The sequence below is a fragment of the Trematomus bernacchii genome, unplaced genomic scaffold (genome assembly GCF_902827165.1).
Source record: "Trematomus bernacchii unplaced genomic scaffold, fTreBer1.1, whole genome shotgun sequence".
NCBI classification, from domain to species: Eukaryota; Metazoa; Chordata; class Actinopteri; order Perciformes; family Nototheniidae; genus Trematomus; species Trematomus bernacchii.
Genome location: NW_022987754.1, coordinates 52764 through 70426, shown reverse-complemented (window position 1 = coordinate 70426; position 17663 = coordinate 52764). Strand labels below are relative to the sequence as shown.

Below are 17663 nucleotides of genomic sequence, written 5' to 3'. Positions count from 1 at the left end.
AGAATACTCAGTAAAGTACAAGCACCTCAAACTTGTACTTAACTACCGTACTTTGTTACTATCCACTCAAATGTAATTAAAAGTCATAGTAGAATATGTCCCAACAATTGTCATAATAAAGTCATTTAAAATGTAGCATAATATCAAAACAAAATGTCGTGTCATACATTTGAATCTATAAAAGTACATTATGTTTGTATTAACTGAACAGAAGAATAAATTGCAAATTTAAAAAAATTGAAAAAGTAAGGCAGACTGCCACGTGCACCGCCTCATTTGGATGTGTCTGACGCTTGGAGCTTAACTTCCCTACGTTTCTCCTACAAATGGGCCTTGAGCTTGTTTGGAGGTTCTAGCAGGGGAGCGCAGCTACTGGTACACCGAAGGATGGTCATCATCCGCCGGGGGAACCGTCCTCTTCCACCGAGCGCGGGGCTTCGGGAGGGACACACATGGAGCGATGAGGGAGGAGAAGGGGACACCCGCCTAGCCAGCCAGATCAGCCGAATAAACCCTAGCGATCAATGGGGTGACAGATGTCGCAGCCAGATCGCCCTCACATCTATATAGGAAATGGGGGGCGTGGTGTATATATAAGGGAGTAAAACACAACCGATTACTGTCACGGTGTGGAATATCGACAAAAGTGTTTATAGTTGGTATAATAGTTCGCCTTATCTCCCCATTCATGTTTATTAACTTAAAATGTACAAATACTTCAAAGTTGACGAAAATAGTCAGTAAAAGACGAGCAGTTCATATTTTTCCCATGATGTCTAGCGCCAACATGTAAATGGCCCGCGTTTTCATTGGCTCGAATCAACCAATGAAACGTCTTCAAATTTCGTTCCCACCTTAATCTTTTTTTGATTCAGCTACTTCATTATACAACGACCGATCTTAACTTGTGTTGCTCACATTTCTCCACGACAGGGCTGAGGGTGCACAGGTATGATTCAAGACCTATATACAGTCTATGTTCAAGACATTAAAACGAATTTTGGGTATCATTTTCCGGGCGTATTTGTATTTTGTATTATTAATGTGTGATACTAATTGTGTGGTTTAGAGATTAATCGATCCACTTCCGAAATACTATCGCCATGGCTGGGAAAGTTGTACTTCACTATTTCAATGGGAGAGGAAAAATGGAGTCAATCCGCTGGCTCTTGACTGTTGCAGAAGTGGAAGTAAGTAAAGGGTGTGTGGTGATATTAACATGAGAATATTATTGATTTTAAGGAACTTCAAACCTAAATATGTCATGTGATCTCTGTTTACAGTTTGATGAGGTGTTTTTGACAACTCGGGAGCAGTATCTTAAACTCCTGAGTGGTAAGTGTGTTTCCAAAATGTTGTTCAAAGTTCAAATAAACCTCCCGATTCTCTCTGGCCAATTTCCAAGTCACACATTTGAATTTACAATGAGTTTATCATGTGACTTTGACCCACTTGTGATGTAACCTGGGGTGAGCTTATCTTTGTTAAGGTGAATGATTCGAATGTTTTATGACCTGTTGACAAAGCTATTATCTACAATATAGATTGATGTTTTACCACACGGGTGTGCCGCTGCTGTGTTTCTTTTGCAGATGGAGACCTCATGTTTCAACAGGTTCCATTTGTGGAAATGGATGGCATGAAGCTTGTTCAGACAAAGGCAATCTTAAACTACATTGCAGAGAAGCACAACCTTCATGGAAAAGATCTCAAAGACAAACTCATGTAGGGTCCATTCTTTAGAAGAGTCATTACAAGAGTCTTCTTTTACATGTGATTTTAGTTGATGAAGGTGTCAATGCTTTCCCTCAGGGTCAACACCCACTCAGAGGGATTGATGGATCTCATGGAAATGATCATGACTTTGCCCTTCGCCGCAGATGTCAAAACAAAACTGGACAACATTCAAAATAAAGCAAAAGACCGCTACCTTCCTGTGTTTGAAAAGGTACCACCATGCTTACTTTAAATAAGTGTGATCAAATAACAGTTCAAGCTTGGTTAAAACATTTAAAATTGGAAAATGTATCTGTTAATTTGTATAATATATGAAAACTAAAGTATGCGTTGTGTACATCTCAGGCTTTGAGTGGGCCCATATACCTGGTTGGAGGTAGACTGAGCTGTGCAGATGTGCAGCTGCTCGAATGCACCCTGATGTTGGAGGAGAAATTTGCTGGCATCCTTGCAGAATTCCCCAACCTCAAGGTAAATTTGAAAAAGAAACACACTTTATAATACTGCAGGTCCTTCCTTCCTGCAGCGGTCAGGTCTAACACACAACAAAGACTATAACACCCCATTTTGTGCAAAACGACTTATGTGCAATTAATATACCATAAATAACCGTGCAATATATACTTCCACCTGGCTGCTATCTCAAAACTATACTGGTACTGGATGTGTATTTTGTAAATTGTGTAATTTCTACTTTTATTTTAAATATTTGTATGCATGCTTCCTAATTATATTAAGCTATCTTTACTTACTGTAACAATGTACATTTCCTCCTCTGTGGGACGAATATAGGTATTCTGATTCTGAAGACTGAATTTAAGTAGAGAAACAACAACAAATCTTAACTAAGAAATCCCAGTAAGTTGATCATTATTATAACAACAATGCACTGATTGCTTTTTCTTTGATTCCTCCAGTCTTTCCAGGGCAGGATGACCAGAATTCCCGCCGTCAGCAGGTTCCTGCAGTCCGGCAGCAAGAGGAAGCCGCAGCCAGACGATGTATACGTGAAAACCATCATGGAGGTTTTCGACATCAAATCCCCGTTTCTGTGAACTCTGTCCTCCTCTCACAGGCAGGGTGAATGATTGATAATGCAAGGACAGCATTTTGTCCACGAGGATCGACTATATTTCAATACTTCACTAACCATCACGAACGTTAGCATTAGCTTGACTGGAATCTATGTAGTTTGCACTGAATAAATATTTGACAAACATTTAATGGCTGCTGTGTTTCTTTGTTCCGTGTTCATTCAATGACAGGATTTGTATAATATCCACAGTTTACATAAAAAAACGTCATTATTTTAGGATTTGTTTATTTTGTTTTTCCATGAATACAAAAATCACTAACTTATTGACAGTAAATATCATTTGAAGTTAAAGACATAGCATGTCTTCAAGAATACATATTTTGGCGTCCCTTTTTCTGTAATTTAAAACCATGATAGTATTAGCAGCCAGCAACACCGAAGTTGTAGTGAATAGTTAGCCCCCTGCCAACATAAGCTCATGTACATCTGCTAATCTTAGAGCATGACATTTACATTCATGCACATATAACACAAGAAAAAGCAGTTATTTATATAAGATCACCAAAGCAGACTTACTGCACTAATATACAGTATGTTGTTAATCTTAAATCTGGTGACTTTTTTCTGGTCACATGTTAGTTAAGTAATGATACCAAACAAAAGGCTTGTTTTAGTATGCTGGGAATGCTGTTCATTCAAACAAGGCTGGTCCATTGATAGAGAGAGAGTCAGTCCAGTTATTCCTCCTGTCACATCATGAGGGATAGTAACAGCCGAAACACCATCAACAAACTGTAAGAAAGAGACAGCAAATCAAAAAGTAATACATCATTGTCTGATATTTTTATAATGTTTTTACAATATAATAGTAATATTATATAAATAGAAAGAATATATATATATAAATTGTGCAATACCTAGTCCTGGTTATATACATTTACATTCATTAATTAACTTGTTGTCATGTTTATCAAGTTTGAATCACACCTTAGCCCTGACATGATGCCAGCAGGCAATAGTTTCCCAGATTTCTTGTATCTCATTCCCATCAGGACCGAAAGGGCTCCAGCAGTTACTGAAAGTAAGAAAACACCATGAACTAAATTCAATACTCTGATTTATATTTGTATTTATTTGGGACATGCTCAGCTGTACTCACGCAAAGAGACCTTGATGTCCTTTGGGTCATAAGAGATGTTGAATGCACCATAAGCAGAAAACCCACCAAAAACTAAACCGGCCATCAGGGACATCACGCTGCCTACAATCACACGGAGACACACAATGATTATCAGGGCTCATTTTTTACCTGACACATATTTTTCGTAAAGATTTCTGCCAAAATGAAAAGGGTTTAACCTTTTCTCGAGTAACCCATATATCCTCCATAGGCGATGGCGAGAGCATAGCCAAATCCAATCCAGTCCACGGCCATCTCAAAACTAGGAACAAGTGCAGTACAGGGTGAGGTACGATTAGTAATAATGTTGAATTAAGACTTTATTTATTTTATTTTATTTAATCGTTTATTTGGCAGGGACAATGCACAGTAATGAACACTTAAAACATTAAAATGTATCAAGCGTAACAGTGCCAGATTTAACTTTGAGCTAATTTCCATCCGCAGTCCCTCACATAAAACATTTAAGAAAATTACATTTTACAAACATCGCAAAAACAAAATACATGATATGCAAAAAGTGCAAGAGAGCAAGAGCAGCATACACAAGTATTTACCACATGGCAATACAATATAGCAGCTACGACATATAAAGTTCAAGAGAAGATACAAGAGCTACATAAAGTGCAAGAGGAGATACCCCTGTGTTAAAGTGCATTTAGCGGTGATTGCACGTCTGTTTGTTTCTCAACCATTCTCTGAGTTGACCTTTGAAGCTATTAAGAGTGGGACAATCCCGTATCTCAGTTGGGAGGCTATTCCAGAAAGAGCTGCCTTTAATGGAAAGGACATTTTGTCCAAAAGTGGTCCGTACGGTGGACTTCACAGTCTCCTCTGGTTTCTGACCTAGTGCAGCGTCCAGTGTGTTTTTTGTGGATGAATTCCCCTAAGGGAGGGGGGGCCAGTCCATGTAAACATTTATAAAAAAAACACATACTTTTAAAAGACTTAAAATGGTCAAAACTCAAGAAATTGTGTTTTTCAAGGATGGTACAGTGGTGGTATGAATTTGGCTTTCTGTCAAACACCTTGATAGCTCTCTTGTACAGCTGTTCTATGGGCAGAGTCCAGCAGCCCAGCAGAGTCCCGTACAGCCAGGTCCCCACGTACACCTTCCTGCCGCTCTCCGTCAGCAGCAGCGGCAGTGTCAGCCCCCCCAAGATCACCATGGACGGGAGGGTTTTAGAAAGGCTCAGAGGAGAATGTTTGCCTTCCCCCGGGAACGTGCGTATTTTGTCTGCATCCTCCGACTCGTAGAAGTCCGTCAGCAGCCTTTGAAAAGACAGATAACTCTCTTAGGAATTCAGCACGTCTCAGAAAAGCACAAGGGTTAAAGAGGAGGTTGCAGAAATGTGTCCGGGTTAGGATTTCTACAGCAGTTACAGCACAAAAACTGCACCCAGACCCCTGAGTGATTTTTGTGGATTGATTGGTGTTGGGATCAAACTTAGCACACTGAATATATGAACGACAACAACTTTTATTTCATTCCACTTCTGTTCTTTACGGTCCATATCAATGATTTCTGGACTTTTTATGTCAAGCCCCTTGAGTAAAACAATCTTAGGGTCGCAATTCATTATTATTTTTATCCTCAGATAAATCAGAGGATTATTATTTTGATTGCTCAACATTTTGTGTGATAAATGCCATTTTATATACCAGGTTAATGAATTCTAATGTGTTGTTTTGTCTGAACAGTCTAGAGTCAAAAGGCTTAGAAGAATTAGAAAGGCAGAACATATTCATGTTGGCTGCAACAAGAATAAGATTAAGTATTTATTCCATTAACTAAATGACTTAAACTATAAATAGATTTATTTATTAGCTTCAGATTCATCCAGCAACCACTTAAGCTGCAATTCTATCTGCCATTAACTATTTTTGGCAAGCCAACTTATATTTGAATATAATATTTAAAACACGTCCTTTGTTTATACCAATGTTACTGGCCCCAGAATCACAGGTCTATACAAAAAGGGAACTGCATATACACAGATTTAAAGAATGAGTTAGAAGACGGTATTATTTTTAGGATATGTTTTTGAAGCCGAGCTACACATCTGTGCATAACACTGGTGGTGTGCGGAAGCAAAACATGTAAAAACATAACTGCAGTTCACTTATTGATTGAATAACATGCAATTTCAAGATGATTAATTGTTCCACCCACACACACACATACACACATACACACTTACCGGTCCTTGATTTCAAACCGCTCATGCAGCCACCTGCGGAAAAACAGTGGCTCTGAAGGAATTTCCTTTATGTCCACGCGGTCAAAGTATATGTGGACTCGGGGACATTCTTTGCACAGGAATTCTGTCAAACACAGAAAAATAAAGAGACTAAACAAAAACAGGAAAAGCCTTTCAGCAAAACGGCACGTAGAGTAAGCACTTAAAATCAACACGAGGTGACAGTGATGGAGTGGAGCTGCTGGATGTGATGCCAAGGCACTTCGATTCCAGAGAATAAAGGCCGGGCACGAACCACTGCCTGTTGGTCACTCCGGTGAACCACAGTTTCATAAGTGATTCATAGCCCAATACGTATCTCATATCTAATATAACATCAGAGGAAAGGTAGAAAAGTCAATCAAATATCAAATAAACGTATAAGTGATTATTTGCATGAGATAAAAGTAATTCAGTTTCAGCATCACCTGATAAATGATTGTATAGGTCTTAAAGGATTTTATCTTATTTTATTAATCTAATATGTTTCAATAGCAATATTTATTTTTACGTTGTTTTTTAAAATATTTTAATGGTTGAACCTTTATTAGAATTATGGTCTTTTTATGACTATTATCTTATCTTTTTCTTTCTGTTGTACCTATATGTTCACTTATGGGGTTTTATATTGTTGCATCGATTCAGTTGTCTTGTGTCTTATCTGTGGGAGAGAAATCATTATTTATTTTTATTTGTATTATCATTCCTTTTACCTCCTTGTGTCTATTAACCTGTTAAAATGTTATATTTTGCTGCATGTACCTACAAATAATCTGAGGGGAATTTCTTGTTTATTTTTTACTTGTGATGTGTAATTTTGTAAAGCACTTACATGTGTTGTATGAAAAGTGCTATCTAAATAAAGCTTTATTATTATTATAAAAGTTCCTAAAATAAATATGTATTGTATATTGAGTGTCAAGTGGAGATTTTATTCAAAGTGTCAGAGCCCTGAGCAGAGAAAGAAAAGTGTCCGAGGTCAGATATAAAAATGTAGCCAAGAGTGAACGCTCAAGGCTACACGTGAATCCCCCGAGACCTCAGAGTTCCTGTTTCCACAACATGCAATATTATCAGGAAGCCTGGCACTGCGGCCAAAAGAGGAAACTTGATCGAAGTCAGCAGCGAGAGATTGCTTCAGCGGCGGAGAGAGCGCCTCAATCAGCTGTGAACAGATTTCCATCGACCTTCAGAGGCAATATGGGCCACTTTAATAAACACTGCGCGAGACGGAGTGTGTGTGCACGGAGGATCAGGAGCAGAGACACACAAAAACAGGATTTATTTTGCAGGATCACTCTTAAAAAGAAAATACTACACTCAGCGTCTCGACTGCAAAACAATGTTCCAAAACACTTTAAAAACAACCGCCTGGAATAAAGAAAGGAAATCAACATGTTGCTCTGTAGCCGCAAACACTGGCTCCTGACCCAAACCTTTCTTAATAAACTCTAGTCAAGCTGAAAACTCATCAACATCTTTCATATTTTCAGTCGTCTGAAGACAACGAGGAGAACAAACTGCTACTAAAGTCATGCAGGGAGCTCATTCTATCTTTTAGTTGGTCCGTCAGAAAGACTTTCATTTGCTTTAACGTTGTAATGCGGACCAAGGACGATACAGTTTCATTTGAAGTGGGTTGAAAAAAAATGACAAAGAGCCAATCTATGATTTTATAACCTCCATCGGCCACAGAAATATAAATATAATGTTTGAACTTTCCCAAAAATGTACCGTGGTTTTATGGTTGTTCAGAATATAATTTATTATTTAACTTAGAGAAAAGGGATTCATTTGTTACAATAGTTTAAATAATTATAATTGTTTACTTTGTTCAAACACCAATCTGCTACTGGTCATATCAGTAGGGTTAAAAATGCTATATTACGATAACGTAGCATTTACTGTGCCCCTTTTTCAAAATAATTAACCGATTGTACATTTTTAACACTTCCAATTATCAGATATGACAATGTCTTGATTTTCTTAAAGTACTATACACTGTACCGGCACATAAGTTGAAATGGTTAAACCTGATCATAACGAAGAGAATGGTTTGTCGGATGTGAAACTCAGATGTTGGACTCATGTAGCTGCGGTGTGAACGCGGCCTCGAGTCACTTCCACTTCCTTGTGAAATCACTAAAATCACCTTCGCCACCACATGAGACCAGGAAGTGCGTGATGATGAGAAGAATGCTTTTCTTTCTCTCTCTTGTTTGTTAGAAACACATCGTCGATGTTTATTCCTGCCTGAAACGGGATGTTTTTTTTTTAGACATTCAAACAGATCTCCTCTAACAACAGGGAACACAAAATAATCAAAAGTCATGTTGTTTACAGGAAGACGCTGCTGTTAATAGGTAATGTTTTCTGTGTGATTAATTACTGAGGGGTCAAACACAATGTTAGAGGAATAATGAAACGACGCCTGTGCGTCAATGGCTGCAACATCGGGAGATAAACGCAGATTAGCCGATGATGTATGATTTTGAAATCTGGTGTGAAATGCAACTTGTAACTTTATGAAGGAAATAGAAAACAATACAGTCCCTGCACTAATTCATATTATTTACACATCATTTCTAAAATCCTAGTTGTCTTCACACCCAGTTTTAATGAGTAAATGACGTTCTGTTGATTCCACCAGCACTGTAATTAACTTTAATACTAAATTAAAGCTGCAAGCAGCGTTGAGCGGGTCTTCGACGCTCCGCAGGCTGTTGTCCGCACGTCGAGGTGTGTGTGTAGGTGTCTCGAGCTGTTGAGGGCCGGACCATTAACTGTCATCTGAAGTCTGGTGCAGTTTGGAACCTTTTCCATTAGCCGCGTTCACACCGGAGTACTTTCACCGTACTTTTCGCGTTTTAGTTCCGTGAGTCGCGTTCACACCAAAAATCGTACTTAATCTCGGGTACTTTTACCCCCATTTTTAGAGCCAACTCAGAGAGCGTACTTTTCTGTGGGTGAAAAGTTCTCCAAAAGTGCCCCAGTGCTGATTGGCTGGGCGAATTGCAAACCACGCCCGTACAACTCTGAAAATGTTGTGTAGAGCCGCCATTGTTTTTCCTCGCTACAAAAACACAACGCTCCGTGCGTTGTGTTTGTTTTTGAAAGCAGTTATGGCAAGCATCAAGAAATGATGAGGAGGTGTCGGCGCTTCTGGAGATCTACGCAGAGGACGCGACCCAGGGAATGCACTGAAGCCAGTTCAGTAGCTTTCACTCGACCTGGGAATGTGCACAGCCCCACGGCACACCGGCTAAAAATAAAGAAACTCGGGCAGGACTACAAACGGCGGATTCAGTGGCCAACGATGACGACCACGACGAAGGTAAAATCAACTACATGCACTGGGGTTTTAATCTGCACAATAATGGTCTCAGATGTACTTTTATTTGCTCAGTAGATCAAGCTAGCCATGCTAGCCATAATAGGCTAACACCGGCCCCGAGCACACAGTACACACACACTGTAACTTTGTCTTGAAAGAACGTTGCGCATCGAACTGATGTTCACAATCATGTTTATTTCATAATATTCATCATATTTTATGTTTAACTTGCCTCAACAACATTAAACAAAGTTCAAGCATACATGAAGCACTCTTCAAAAAGGAACAATCCTCCGTGTTTGAACCTCTTAAATCGCTGCATAGCCGATTTATTTGGACTGGATTATCCCAGAGGGTCTAAACATTCTTTATAACACAGTTTCAGATTTGTGAAACCTTAATTCTATTTGTGAAAATACAAAAAACACATTCCTAGTATGTTGTAAAACTACATGGCGACTAAACTTGTATATTGTATATTGCTTATTTTCCCCTCTTAGGAAAGCGGACACGGGATGCGAATTTCTTTGACACCGCCCAGGCGTTGGAGGACCGGCGTGCCGTGGTGAATGAGTCGCTGCGTGGAGATCAGATGGTGCTGTTCACCAAGGCCCAGGAAACGGAGGACAAGATGCTCACCTCGATGGAGCGCCAGGCAGAAGTGTTCAAGCAGCAGATGGAGCGCCAGCAGCACCAGGATGAAGTGTGGGCGCTGCGCCATGAGGAAGCGTCGGCGCAGCGGCAGGATGAGCGACAAACTGCATTTAATAACAGTTTATTTGGTATAGTTTTTGTAAATACTGACACACGACACACAACGTTGCACTAAGGTGTGCATGCTGCTGAGACTATCCCTACACCTGGGACAGTTTATTTTATATTGTTATTACTGTTATGACTTTATTTTATATATAATGTTTACTGACATGTACAACTGACACTTTATTTACATTTAAAATTGTTCTATTTAATGTTATGTCTTGAGAGTGCAATAAAGAAAACCGACATGGCGGTTAAGCTTATTTCTCCTGACACTTTATCTTTTGTGACCTGTGTAGCATCCTATACATCACATGTAAGTGATTATTCTGATACCATCATGTTTCATCGGTTATAAACTGGCAAAGCTTTATTTGTCATTTATTTATCATCAATGTTGCAACCTTGTGGGGGAATGGCAGGGGCACATACACAAATATGACAATTTATATAATTTTAAATATTATTTGACCTAAACTTTTAATTCCCCCCCATTTCACACAACACAACATGGAGTCCACTATGGGCCAAAACTAACATGTATGTTTGCATAGTGTTTATGGCAGACGGATGCAGTGGGTCTCAGGAAGATATATAATAAAGGTGGGTTTGCTGCTGAGACTCCCTACACCTGGGAGTTTATTTTATATTGTTATTACTGTTATTATATAGTACAACTGACACTTTATTTTATATTGACAATGTTTACTGACATGTACAACTGACACTTTAGTTACATTTAAAATATTTCTATTTAATGTTATGTCTTGAGAGTGCAATAAAGAAAACCGACATGGCGATTAAACAGATCCTGTATCAGTTTTTCTTCTTCTCTTGTTTTGTAGCGGGTTGCAAACAACTTTAAGGTGCTTACCGCCACCTACTGTACTTGTAATCTTCCCTCAGGGAAAAGTACTCCGGTGTGAACGCGATCTGTACTAAGTACCCTGGGGTTAAAAGCGCCAGGGCTCTTAGTGCCGGAACTAAGTACAGGAAAGTACTTGGTGTGAACGCGGCTATTGGCAGTCCGAAAAGTCGCCAAAAGTCCCTAAATGACGTCATCGCCTAATTTGCATATCATGTAATGGCGGTAAAAAAACGTTCCACCCCCTTCAAGGATCAAAACTTGAAACCACCAGAGTAAATCCAGACGACAGTAGATCAAAAATGTCTCTATTAGAAAAAGTAGAAAGTAGAAATTGTTTTAGTAGTTTTTAGTAGAAATCTCCCTTACAATAAAGGCAGTATAGTATGCCCGTGTGTCATCTCCAATAAATGGCTTCAACCATCCTTTAAAATCAGGGTTTGATTCCCACTCCTTTCTGTACTTTTGTGAATAGGCTACAGTTTAGACTGTGACATGATGACCTACGTGGATGTTTAGCTTGTCACAGAGGCACACACACAGTGGACGAGGTGATTAAGTGACTGAGGCTGTGTGAGTCAAAGCAAAGGAAAGGCAGTTATTTATGTGTGACAGTGACAGTGAAGAAACATTTACATTTTACATTTAAATCCCGCTCATGCGCAATTCATTTGCCGTCTCGACGCGGGAGAGTGTGGCTGTCTCCTCTCTGCTCTGACTGCAGCTGAGCTGCTGCGGGAGGCAACTGTGAGTCTGAGCGCCTGTGAGTACTATGGGAGGGCAGAGGGGCTCACGGCAGCACCCGCGGCTCGTTAACTGCTGAACAATATTTGAGTCTCCAAACACCAGAAAAGTCCCTAATAACACCATTACAAGTCGTTAAATTAGTCGTTAGTCGCTTTTGACAAAAATAAGTAGCCGGAGGGTTTGGAAAGCCGCCGAATTTAACGAGAAAGTCGCCAAGTTGGCAACACTGCCCCCTGGCGCTGGAGGGCTGAATACCCAACAGGACATCTGACGTCCGTAAAGATCTAATAACAGAGTTTTGTTTTTGAATCAACTTTTTTTATGAAAAATCTTTTGTCATTTCCCTTTTCCAGGAATCTCAACAGAGAGAGTTTGTCCAGACTAAAACATTTCTAATGTTAAATAAATGAAAACCATTCACAGTTAAGAATGAGATATTAATTATTAATGCCATTGATGCAGACATTCAGAAGTTAAATCCATTTCTCACTTAATCTAAGAATGATCTTAACCCACTCAAAGGATTCTCAAATAATCAGGAGTTACGTTGTGAAAACAATAACTCATCTCTCTCAGATTAATGTGCTCAGGTTTTTCATGACTGGATATATAATACATACCTTTTCCAAAAAACACTATTATAACTAAAGGGAAATATACTAATGTAGAATAAATAATAAGCTAAACTTTATTTTTTTGGAAGGAGTATTTAATATAATTGCTCTGAGAGGGAAAGGAAACCCAACACAACAAACCCTAATGATGAAATACAAGTGTTCCTGTAAGGCAGGTTTATTTAAAGCTTCTTCAACACAAGGCGATTCAAAGTGCGTTACACAACTGAAAGACATTAAGAAATAATGCAGCAGATCATTCAAAAGCAGAGGGACTAAAATAAACATGAAACTAGCTGATATAGAATAACTCAGGTATACAACACATGAATAACAGTTACTGTGCATCGTGAGTTAAGAATAGTTCAGTTCAAAGCAAACAGGGAAGTCTTCAGTCTGGATTTAAAAGGACCTGCAGGTTTCTGGGGGTTTGATCCAGATATTTGGAGATGAATAACTGAACTTCTCCAGGTTTAGTTCTGGAACAGAAAGCAGACCCGTCCCAGAAGACCTGCAAATAATTTTGAGGATGTAAGCTTTAAAAAACAGGGTTTCTAACGGAGTCTGGTGAACAGATAATGAATAAGAGTTTATACGCAGAGTTATTTAATGTAACTGTAAACTAGACTCACCTTCCACTCGTCAATAAGTCAATAAAGATCCTGGAGCTGATTTTCTACAAGAATTCTATCAAAATAAACAATGTTCCAACTTCTACATATGGTGATGTACATTTAATACATACATCACTGTTGTAATGTTTGTGAAAAGCTTTAGGAGATTTTTGGGATAAATCCTGAATGAATTCAATGATTTTAAAAGTTTAGTAGATTTTCCTGAAATGTGAAAGAAAATGGCCAAAATTACAACTTTCTAATTGTTTAACTTCAGTATATGTTTTCTTTGTATCTGCATATCTTCTTTGTACTGAGCATTAGCTGCTAATGCTAATAGACCACTGCTTCAGAAATAAAGGGAATAATATTGCATGTGCACGATATCAGTCAATACATGATTGAATGTAATTACACTGAGTTCAAAACATGGCGTTCCTCAGGGAAGCGTTCTGGGTCCTCCACTGTTTCAGAACTGATGCTCCGTGGTGACAGCAGACATGACATCATCGTAGTCATCGTCCAATCCCTGCTCAGCGTGGTCGCTTCCTGTTGTCAGAAAGAAAATGTAGAAAACGTATTAAGAGTTTTGGTGGATGTTAAATCCCTTTAGATCAGGGGGGTCCAAACTGTTTTCACGAGGGCCGCATACTGAAAAATAGACGAAGGGCTGGGCCGCTCACTGGAGGTTTATTACCTCGTAAGTTCAGTTAGTAAAATCAATCAAATGTAGGTACATGATGCTTGTGAGTGTTTAGCTCATCCCTTAAAGCAGATCCTCAGATTGATTATAATAAGAGGAAATATGAAGGTTTATTTCAAGCTTGTTGTGGAAATAAGTCATTGGGCTTTTTTCTTATCAACTAAGATTTGTTAGAAAATGTTTCCAACTTTAATTGACTGAATGTATTTGAAAAGTGGTCTCATTAACACATGAATACTTCTGTGTAACATATGTTTACATTTATATTTAAGAAGTACAATATAAGACAAGCACAAGTTTAATTTGTGCCATATTCCATTATACATTATGAATTTGCCGAGGGCCGATTCAAAATGGTCCGCGGGCAGCATTTGGCCCCTGGGCCGTAGTTTGGACACCCCTTATTTAGATGTAGAAACTGAGAGAAGTTACCTCTGGCCCTCTCCCGATATATAGACACCATGAGGAAAGTGGAGATGCAGTACGGGCAGAAAACCACCAGGTGGCAGATCACCCTGAACACAATATGGAGGAAGCGGGAATGAGGTTGGGGTGTGGTCGGGTCCATGGTGGATGGAGGAGGAGAGGAAGTAGGCGGGTTCGTAGTATTGATGAGGAAACAGAGAGGCTGATCTTACCAGAGACGGTGATGGTGATGGTGTTACTGGTGGATCCCTCAGTGGACTCACACCAGTACTCTCCACTGTCCAAAGGGTCAGGGAAGCTGATGTTACAGGAGGAACCAGCAGGTCTTCCCCAGTCTTTACACTCAGCTCTGTTATCAATGCTCGTGTTTCTCCTCACAGTCCATCCATCAGAGTTGTCCTCACATCTCAGAGACATACGTTCGTTTTCAAATACCTGAGAGCTGCTGGGAGTCACCGTCAGACGAGCTGCAGGGAGTTATTGGATTCTGAGTCAAACTTAAAAAATAAAACTCGTCCCAGAATCTGGTACGGACTGGTTTAGTGACTGCAGGCGTTCAGGCGTCAGAGTGTTCAGAGACAGTGGTTTCATCACGTTAACAAACACTCAAACAGGATCAAATATTCAACTCAATATAGTTTAGTGAGCAGAAATAAATGTAGCCTTTAAAGCATTCTTTGAAAAAGAGAATGTCTCTGTGTCTTTGAGAAAGAGAACCAGCAGCAAAGTGTTTCCTCCTGAGAATCTAAAGGTTACTGACCTGCGTTTGTTGAGCAGCAGAACAGGGAGCTCAGCACTGGAGATCAAACACAACACTTTATTAGTTTGAAGTGATTACATTCAAAACAGAAACACGAGTCCTGCATTCAGGAGAGAGATATTGTTGATCACTTTTTCACTGTTTCTATAACATTTAAACCCCATTTGTTCTCATCTATTAAACATGACCCTTTATCCCTCTTTCATATCTGGAAGTATTAAATGTGTTCAGGGTTACTCACGGAGCAGGAGAGAAGTGTCCTTCATTCTGCTTCTTGGTGCAATGAGATCAACTCTTCTTCTTCCTCTTCTTCTTCTTCTTCTGTCCGAGCCGTAAAACCACTTCCTGTTCCTGCTCTGAAGAGATAGCCTAATGTTAGCTTTAATTCAAAAATCATAAAGTGTTAATATGTGAGATCATCCTGATGAACTAAACGTTTGTTTGACACAGAGATTATTTTCTGCTATAATCCAAAATCACATGGAGGAATCCCATTGGTCCAGAGAGATGCTGCCTTCAGGGAACTGTCATTGGACACAATTTTGGAAAAGAGAATTTCAGAACAAACTTCTTGAGAGGTGAATCGATTACCCACGTGTCACTAACTCTGTCCGAGGCTAAGAAAGCATTCTTTCCTTCTTTTTGTTTTGCTCGATCAAGAACAGACAGTAACTAACTTCATGTACTGACATACTTCTGTACTTGAGAGAAAGTGTGTGTTTGTACTAACCACAGACTGTCTGTTTGACATCATTGTGAGTGTGCTGGAGCAGCTACATGTTAGCTTAGCATACACGTATGCGACAGTATCGAGAAACAGTGATGATGCCAACTACCTTTTTATTCATAGATTATTGTTAAATATTTCATGTATTTATAAGAGACCCCTTATTTTGTGGTATTTTTCAATTGAATTCAGCTTTTTTATTAATATGTAGGCAGCAGCAATGTGCAGTCAGGGGAGACAGGGCCTCACCTGTCTTACTCCAATGTAACGGAGAAACAACTAAAGAAAAACTAAATAGTAATAATAATAAAATGTCTCCACTGATCTGTGTTGTAAGTGTGTATTTATGTATGATTCCAATCGCTTTTTATAGTCAAAATCAGCAAATTGGCCGAGCTCCGTTACGGGAGCGATGAGAAGTGAGGCAGGGACGTGCTCTGCCTCTCGTAAGCCCACAGTAACTTGCTGGAGCGCGGGCACTAATGTAGCGCGGGCACTTATTTTGTGAGCGTGCTCAAGCCAGTTACTGTGGGGTAAGGTGAGGCACAGATGAGATCTGCCTCACCTCAGAATGCGTCACCCCACAGAAACTGGCTGGAAAGCGGGCCCTAAGCGCATACCTGTTCCCATCTCACTGTAGGTCACCAATGTAATGTTTGTAGATCCCTTTATTACATTTATCCTCGCCATCCATAGTCTCTAAATAACTTATTTCACGTATATATGATATTTAGGCTCGCTGGTCTCATCATACAACGGCAATGAAAAAAGCACCAGGAGAGGCAGCCATAACCTCTGCCGCACTGAAGGGGGCGCACGTGAGCCCACAGGTTCTTGTTGCTACTGTTATTCTACCGCAAACAACAAACTAGACTTTTGAAACTACAGGAAGATAAGGAGGACTTTAACAATAAAGTAATAGAGATTGTTGTCCAGAAGGATAGCATGGACTTCATCTTCAAGTCAAGGTAAGACCACATTTGTAATGAAAATGGGATCTTACTAAGAAAGAACAATCCAATATTTAGATTTTGGGTATCCTTTTGTTGAACGGTCTGTTTAAAATGAATCGAAGCATCAGACTAAAAAAGCTTTTGAAAATAACCGAATATTTCGATTAAGGTCAAAATATAATATTTGTAAATCTGACTCAGTGAGTCAGTGCCTCACCAGCCATGAACCTCACCGCACGTCACTGGTAGGCAGTGTTTATATTTTGGAAGTATTCAGATGCTTGAGTTGAGTAAAAGTACCAATACATTATTGTCAAAAATACTTCAGTACAAATAAAAGTCCTGCATTCAAGATCTTACTGAAGTCAGAGTAATAATAATAATACATTATATTTATATAGCGCTTTTCTACAACTCAAAGACGCTTTACAGTATGAGGGAGGGTAGACAAACAATGGCAGGCAAAAATAAAGAAATCAAATAAAGTAAACAGAAAAGGCAGTCAAGAGGAAGTTGATTGAGAGTAGTACCCCTCAATGCAGTGCGCAATAGAGAGGCGAAGTCCCTCCCCTTCCGGTGGGACTCATGGGACCTTATTTCGGAAAAAGTTTGTATTGAAGTCAATGGAGAGAGAAAGATTATCTTTCGATCCCGTTTGAATTGTGCCACGAATTACACATATGATGTTTGTCAATCTTAAATAATAATTTCCAAGTAAAAAAAGTCACAGTTTGTCGTAAAACTGCAATATAAGACTATGAAAAATAGGCAACTAGAAAGACTACAAATCCCAGAATCCCGGTCCCGCATGCTGGCTCTTACAGAACCGACTAACTCCCCTTGTGTGTATGTACAGCTCTCAACATGCCCAGACTTGTAGTGATTTTCACCTCTTTTAATACTTTCCGCCTCATTCTGAAAGAAAGAAGTGAAATGTGCCAACGTGACGGCCGTCTTGGTGTGTGGTG

The 17663-nt window shown here is 39.4% G+C and overlaps 3 protein-coding genes across 3 annotated transcripts; 1 reads left to right on the top strand and 2 right to left on the bottom strand.

The window, feature by feature from the left end:
• Positions 1 to 885: 885 nt before the first annotated feature.
• On the top strand, positions 886 to 2880 carry LOC117496570 (glutathione S-transferase 3-like). The gene is made up of 7 exons (XM_034148270.1): positions 886 to 949; positions 1070 to 1190; positions 1284 to 1335; positions 1593 to 1725; positions 1813 to 1948; positions 2083 to 2208; positions 2655 to 2880. The coding sequence occupies exons 2-7, from the start codon at positions 1104 to 1106 to the stop codon at positions 2790 to 2792; spliced, it is 672 nt and encodes a 223-aa protein (XP_034004161.1). The 5' UTR covers positions 886 to 949; positions 1070 to 1103; the 3' UTR covers positions 2793 to 2880.
• Positions 2881 to 3041: 161 nt separating this feature from the next.
• On the bottom strand, positions 3042 to 4294 carry LOC117496564 (transmembrane protein 14A-like). The gene is made up of 4 exons (XM_034148266.1): positions 4133 to 4294; positions 3933 to 4034; positions 3761 to 3848; positions 3042 to 3565 (listed from the first exon to the last, which is right to left on the bottom strand). The coding sequence occupies exons 1-4, from the start codon at positions 4206 to 4208 to the stop codon at positions 3523 to 3525; spliced, it is 309 nt and encodes a 102-aa protein (XP_034004157.1). The 5' UTR covers positions 4209 to 4294; the 3' UTR covers positions 3042 to 3522.
• Positions 4249 to 15331, bottom strand: LOC117496565. Its single transcript, XM_034148267.1, has 6 exons — positions 15257 to 15331; positions 15016 to 15051; positions 14468 to 14722; positions 6155 to 6455; positions 5026 to 5225; positions 4249 to 4271 (listed from the first exon to the last, which is right to left on the bottom strand). Exons 1-6 carry the CDS (start codon positions 15279 to 15281, stop codon positions 4249 to 4251), a joined length of 840 nt encoding a protein of 279 aa, XP_034004158.1. The 5' UTR covers positions 15282 to 15331.
• Positions 15332 to 17663: the final 2332 nt, after the last annotated feature.

Excerpts from the sequence above, each read along its gene's own strand:
- LOC117496570 (XM_034148270.1), top strand. The coding sequence starts at position 1,104 with ATGGCTGGGAAAGTTGTACTTCACTATTTCAATGGGAGAGGAAAAATG. Across the intron at positions 1,726-1,812 it reads GATCTCAAAGACAAACTCAT|GGTCAACACCCACTCAGAGG; the intron begins GTAGGGTCCATT and ends GCTTTCCCTCAG. Across the intron at positions 1,949-2,082 it reads ACCTTCCTGTGTTTGAAAAG|GCTTTGAGTGGGCCCATATA; the intron begins GTACCACCATGC and ends TGTACATCTCAG.
- LOC117496564 (XM_034148266.1), bottom strand. The coding sequence starts at position 4,208 with ATGGCCGTGGACTGGATTGGATTTGGCTATGCTCTCGCCATCGCCTAT. Across the intron at positions 3,849-3,932 it reads GGACATCAAGGTCTCTTTGC|TAACTGCTGGAGCCCTTTCG; the intron begins GTGAGTACAGCT and ends TCTTACTTTCAG. Across the intron at positions 3,566-3,760 it reads GGCATCATGTCAGGGCTAAG|TTTGTTGATGGTGTTTCGGC; the intron begins GTGTGATTCAAA and ends TCTTTCTTACAG.
- LOC117496565 (XM_034148267.1), bottom strand. The coding sequence starts at position 15,281 with ATGAAGGACACTTCTCTCCTGCTCC. Across the intron at positions 14,723-15,015 it reads CTGCTGCTCAACAAACGCAG|CTCGTCTGACGGTGACTCCC; the intron begins GTCAGTAACCTT and ends AACTCCCTGCAG. Across the intron at positions 4,272-5,025 it reads GTACGGGACTCTGCTGGGCT|TCTTAATTCAACATTATTAC; the intron begins GCTGGACTCTGC and ends AAATAAATAAAG.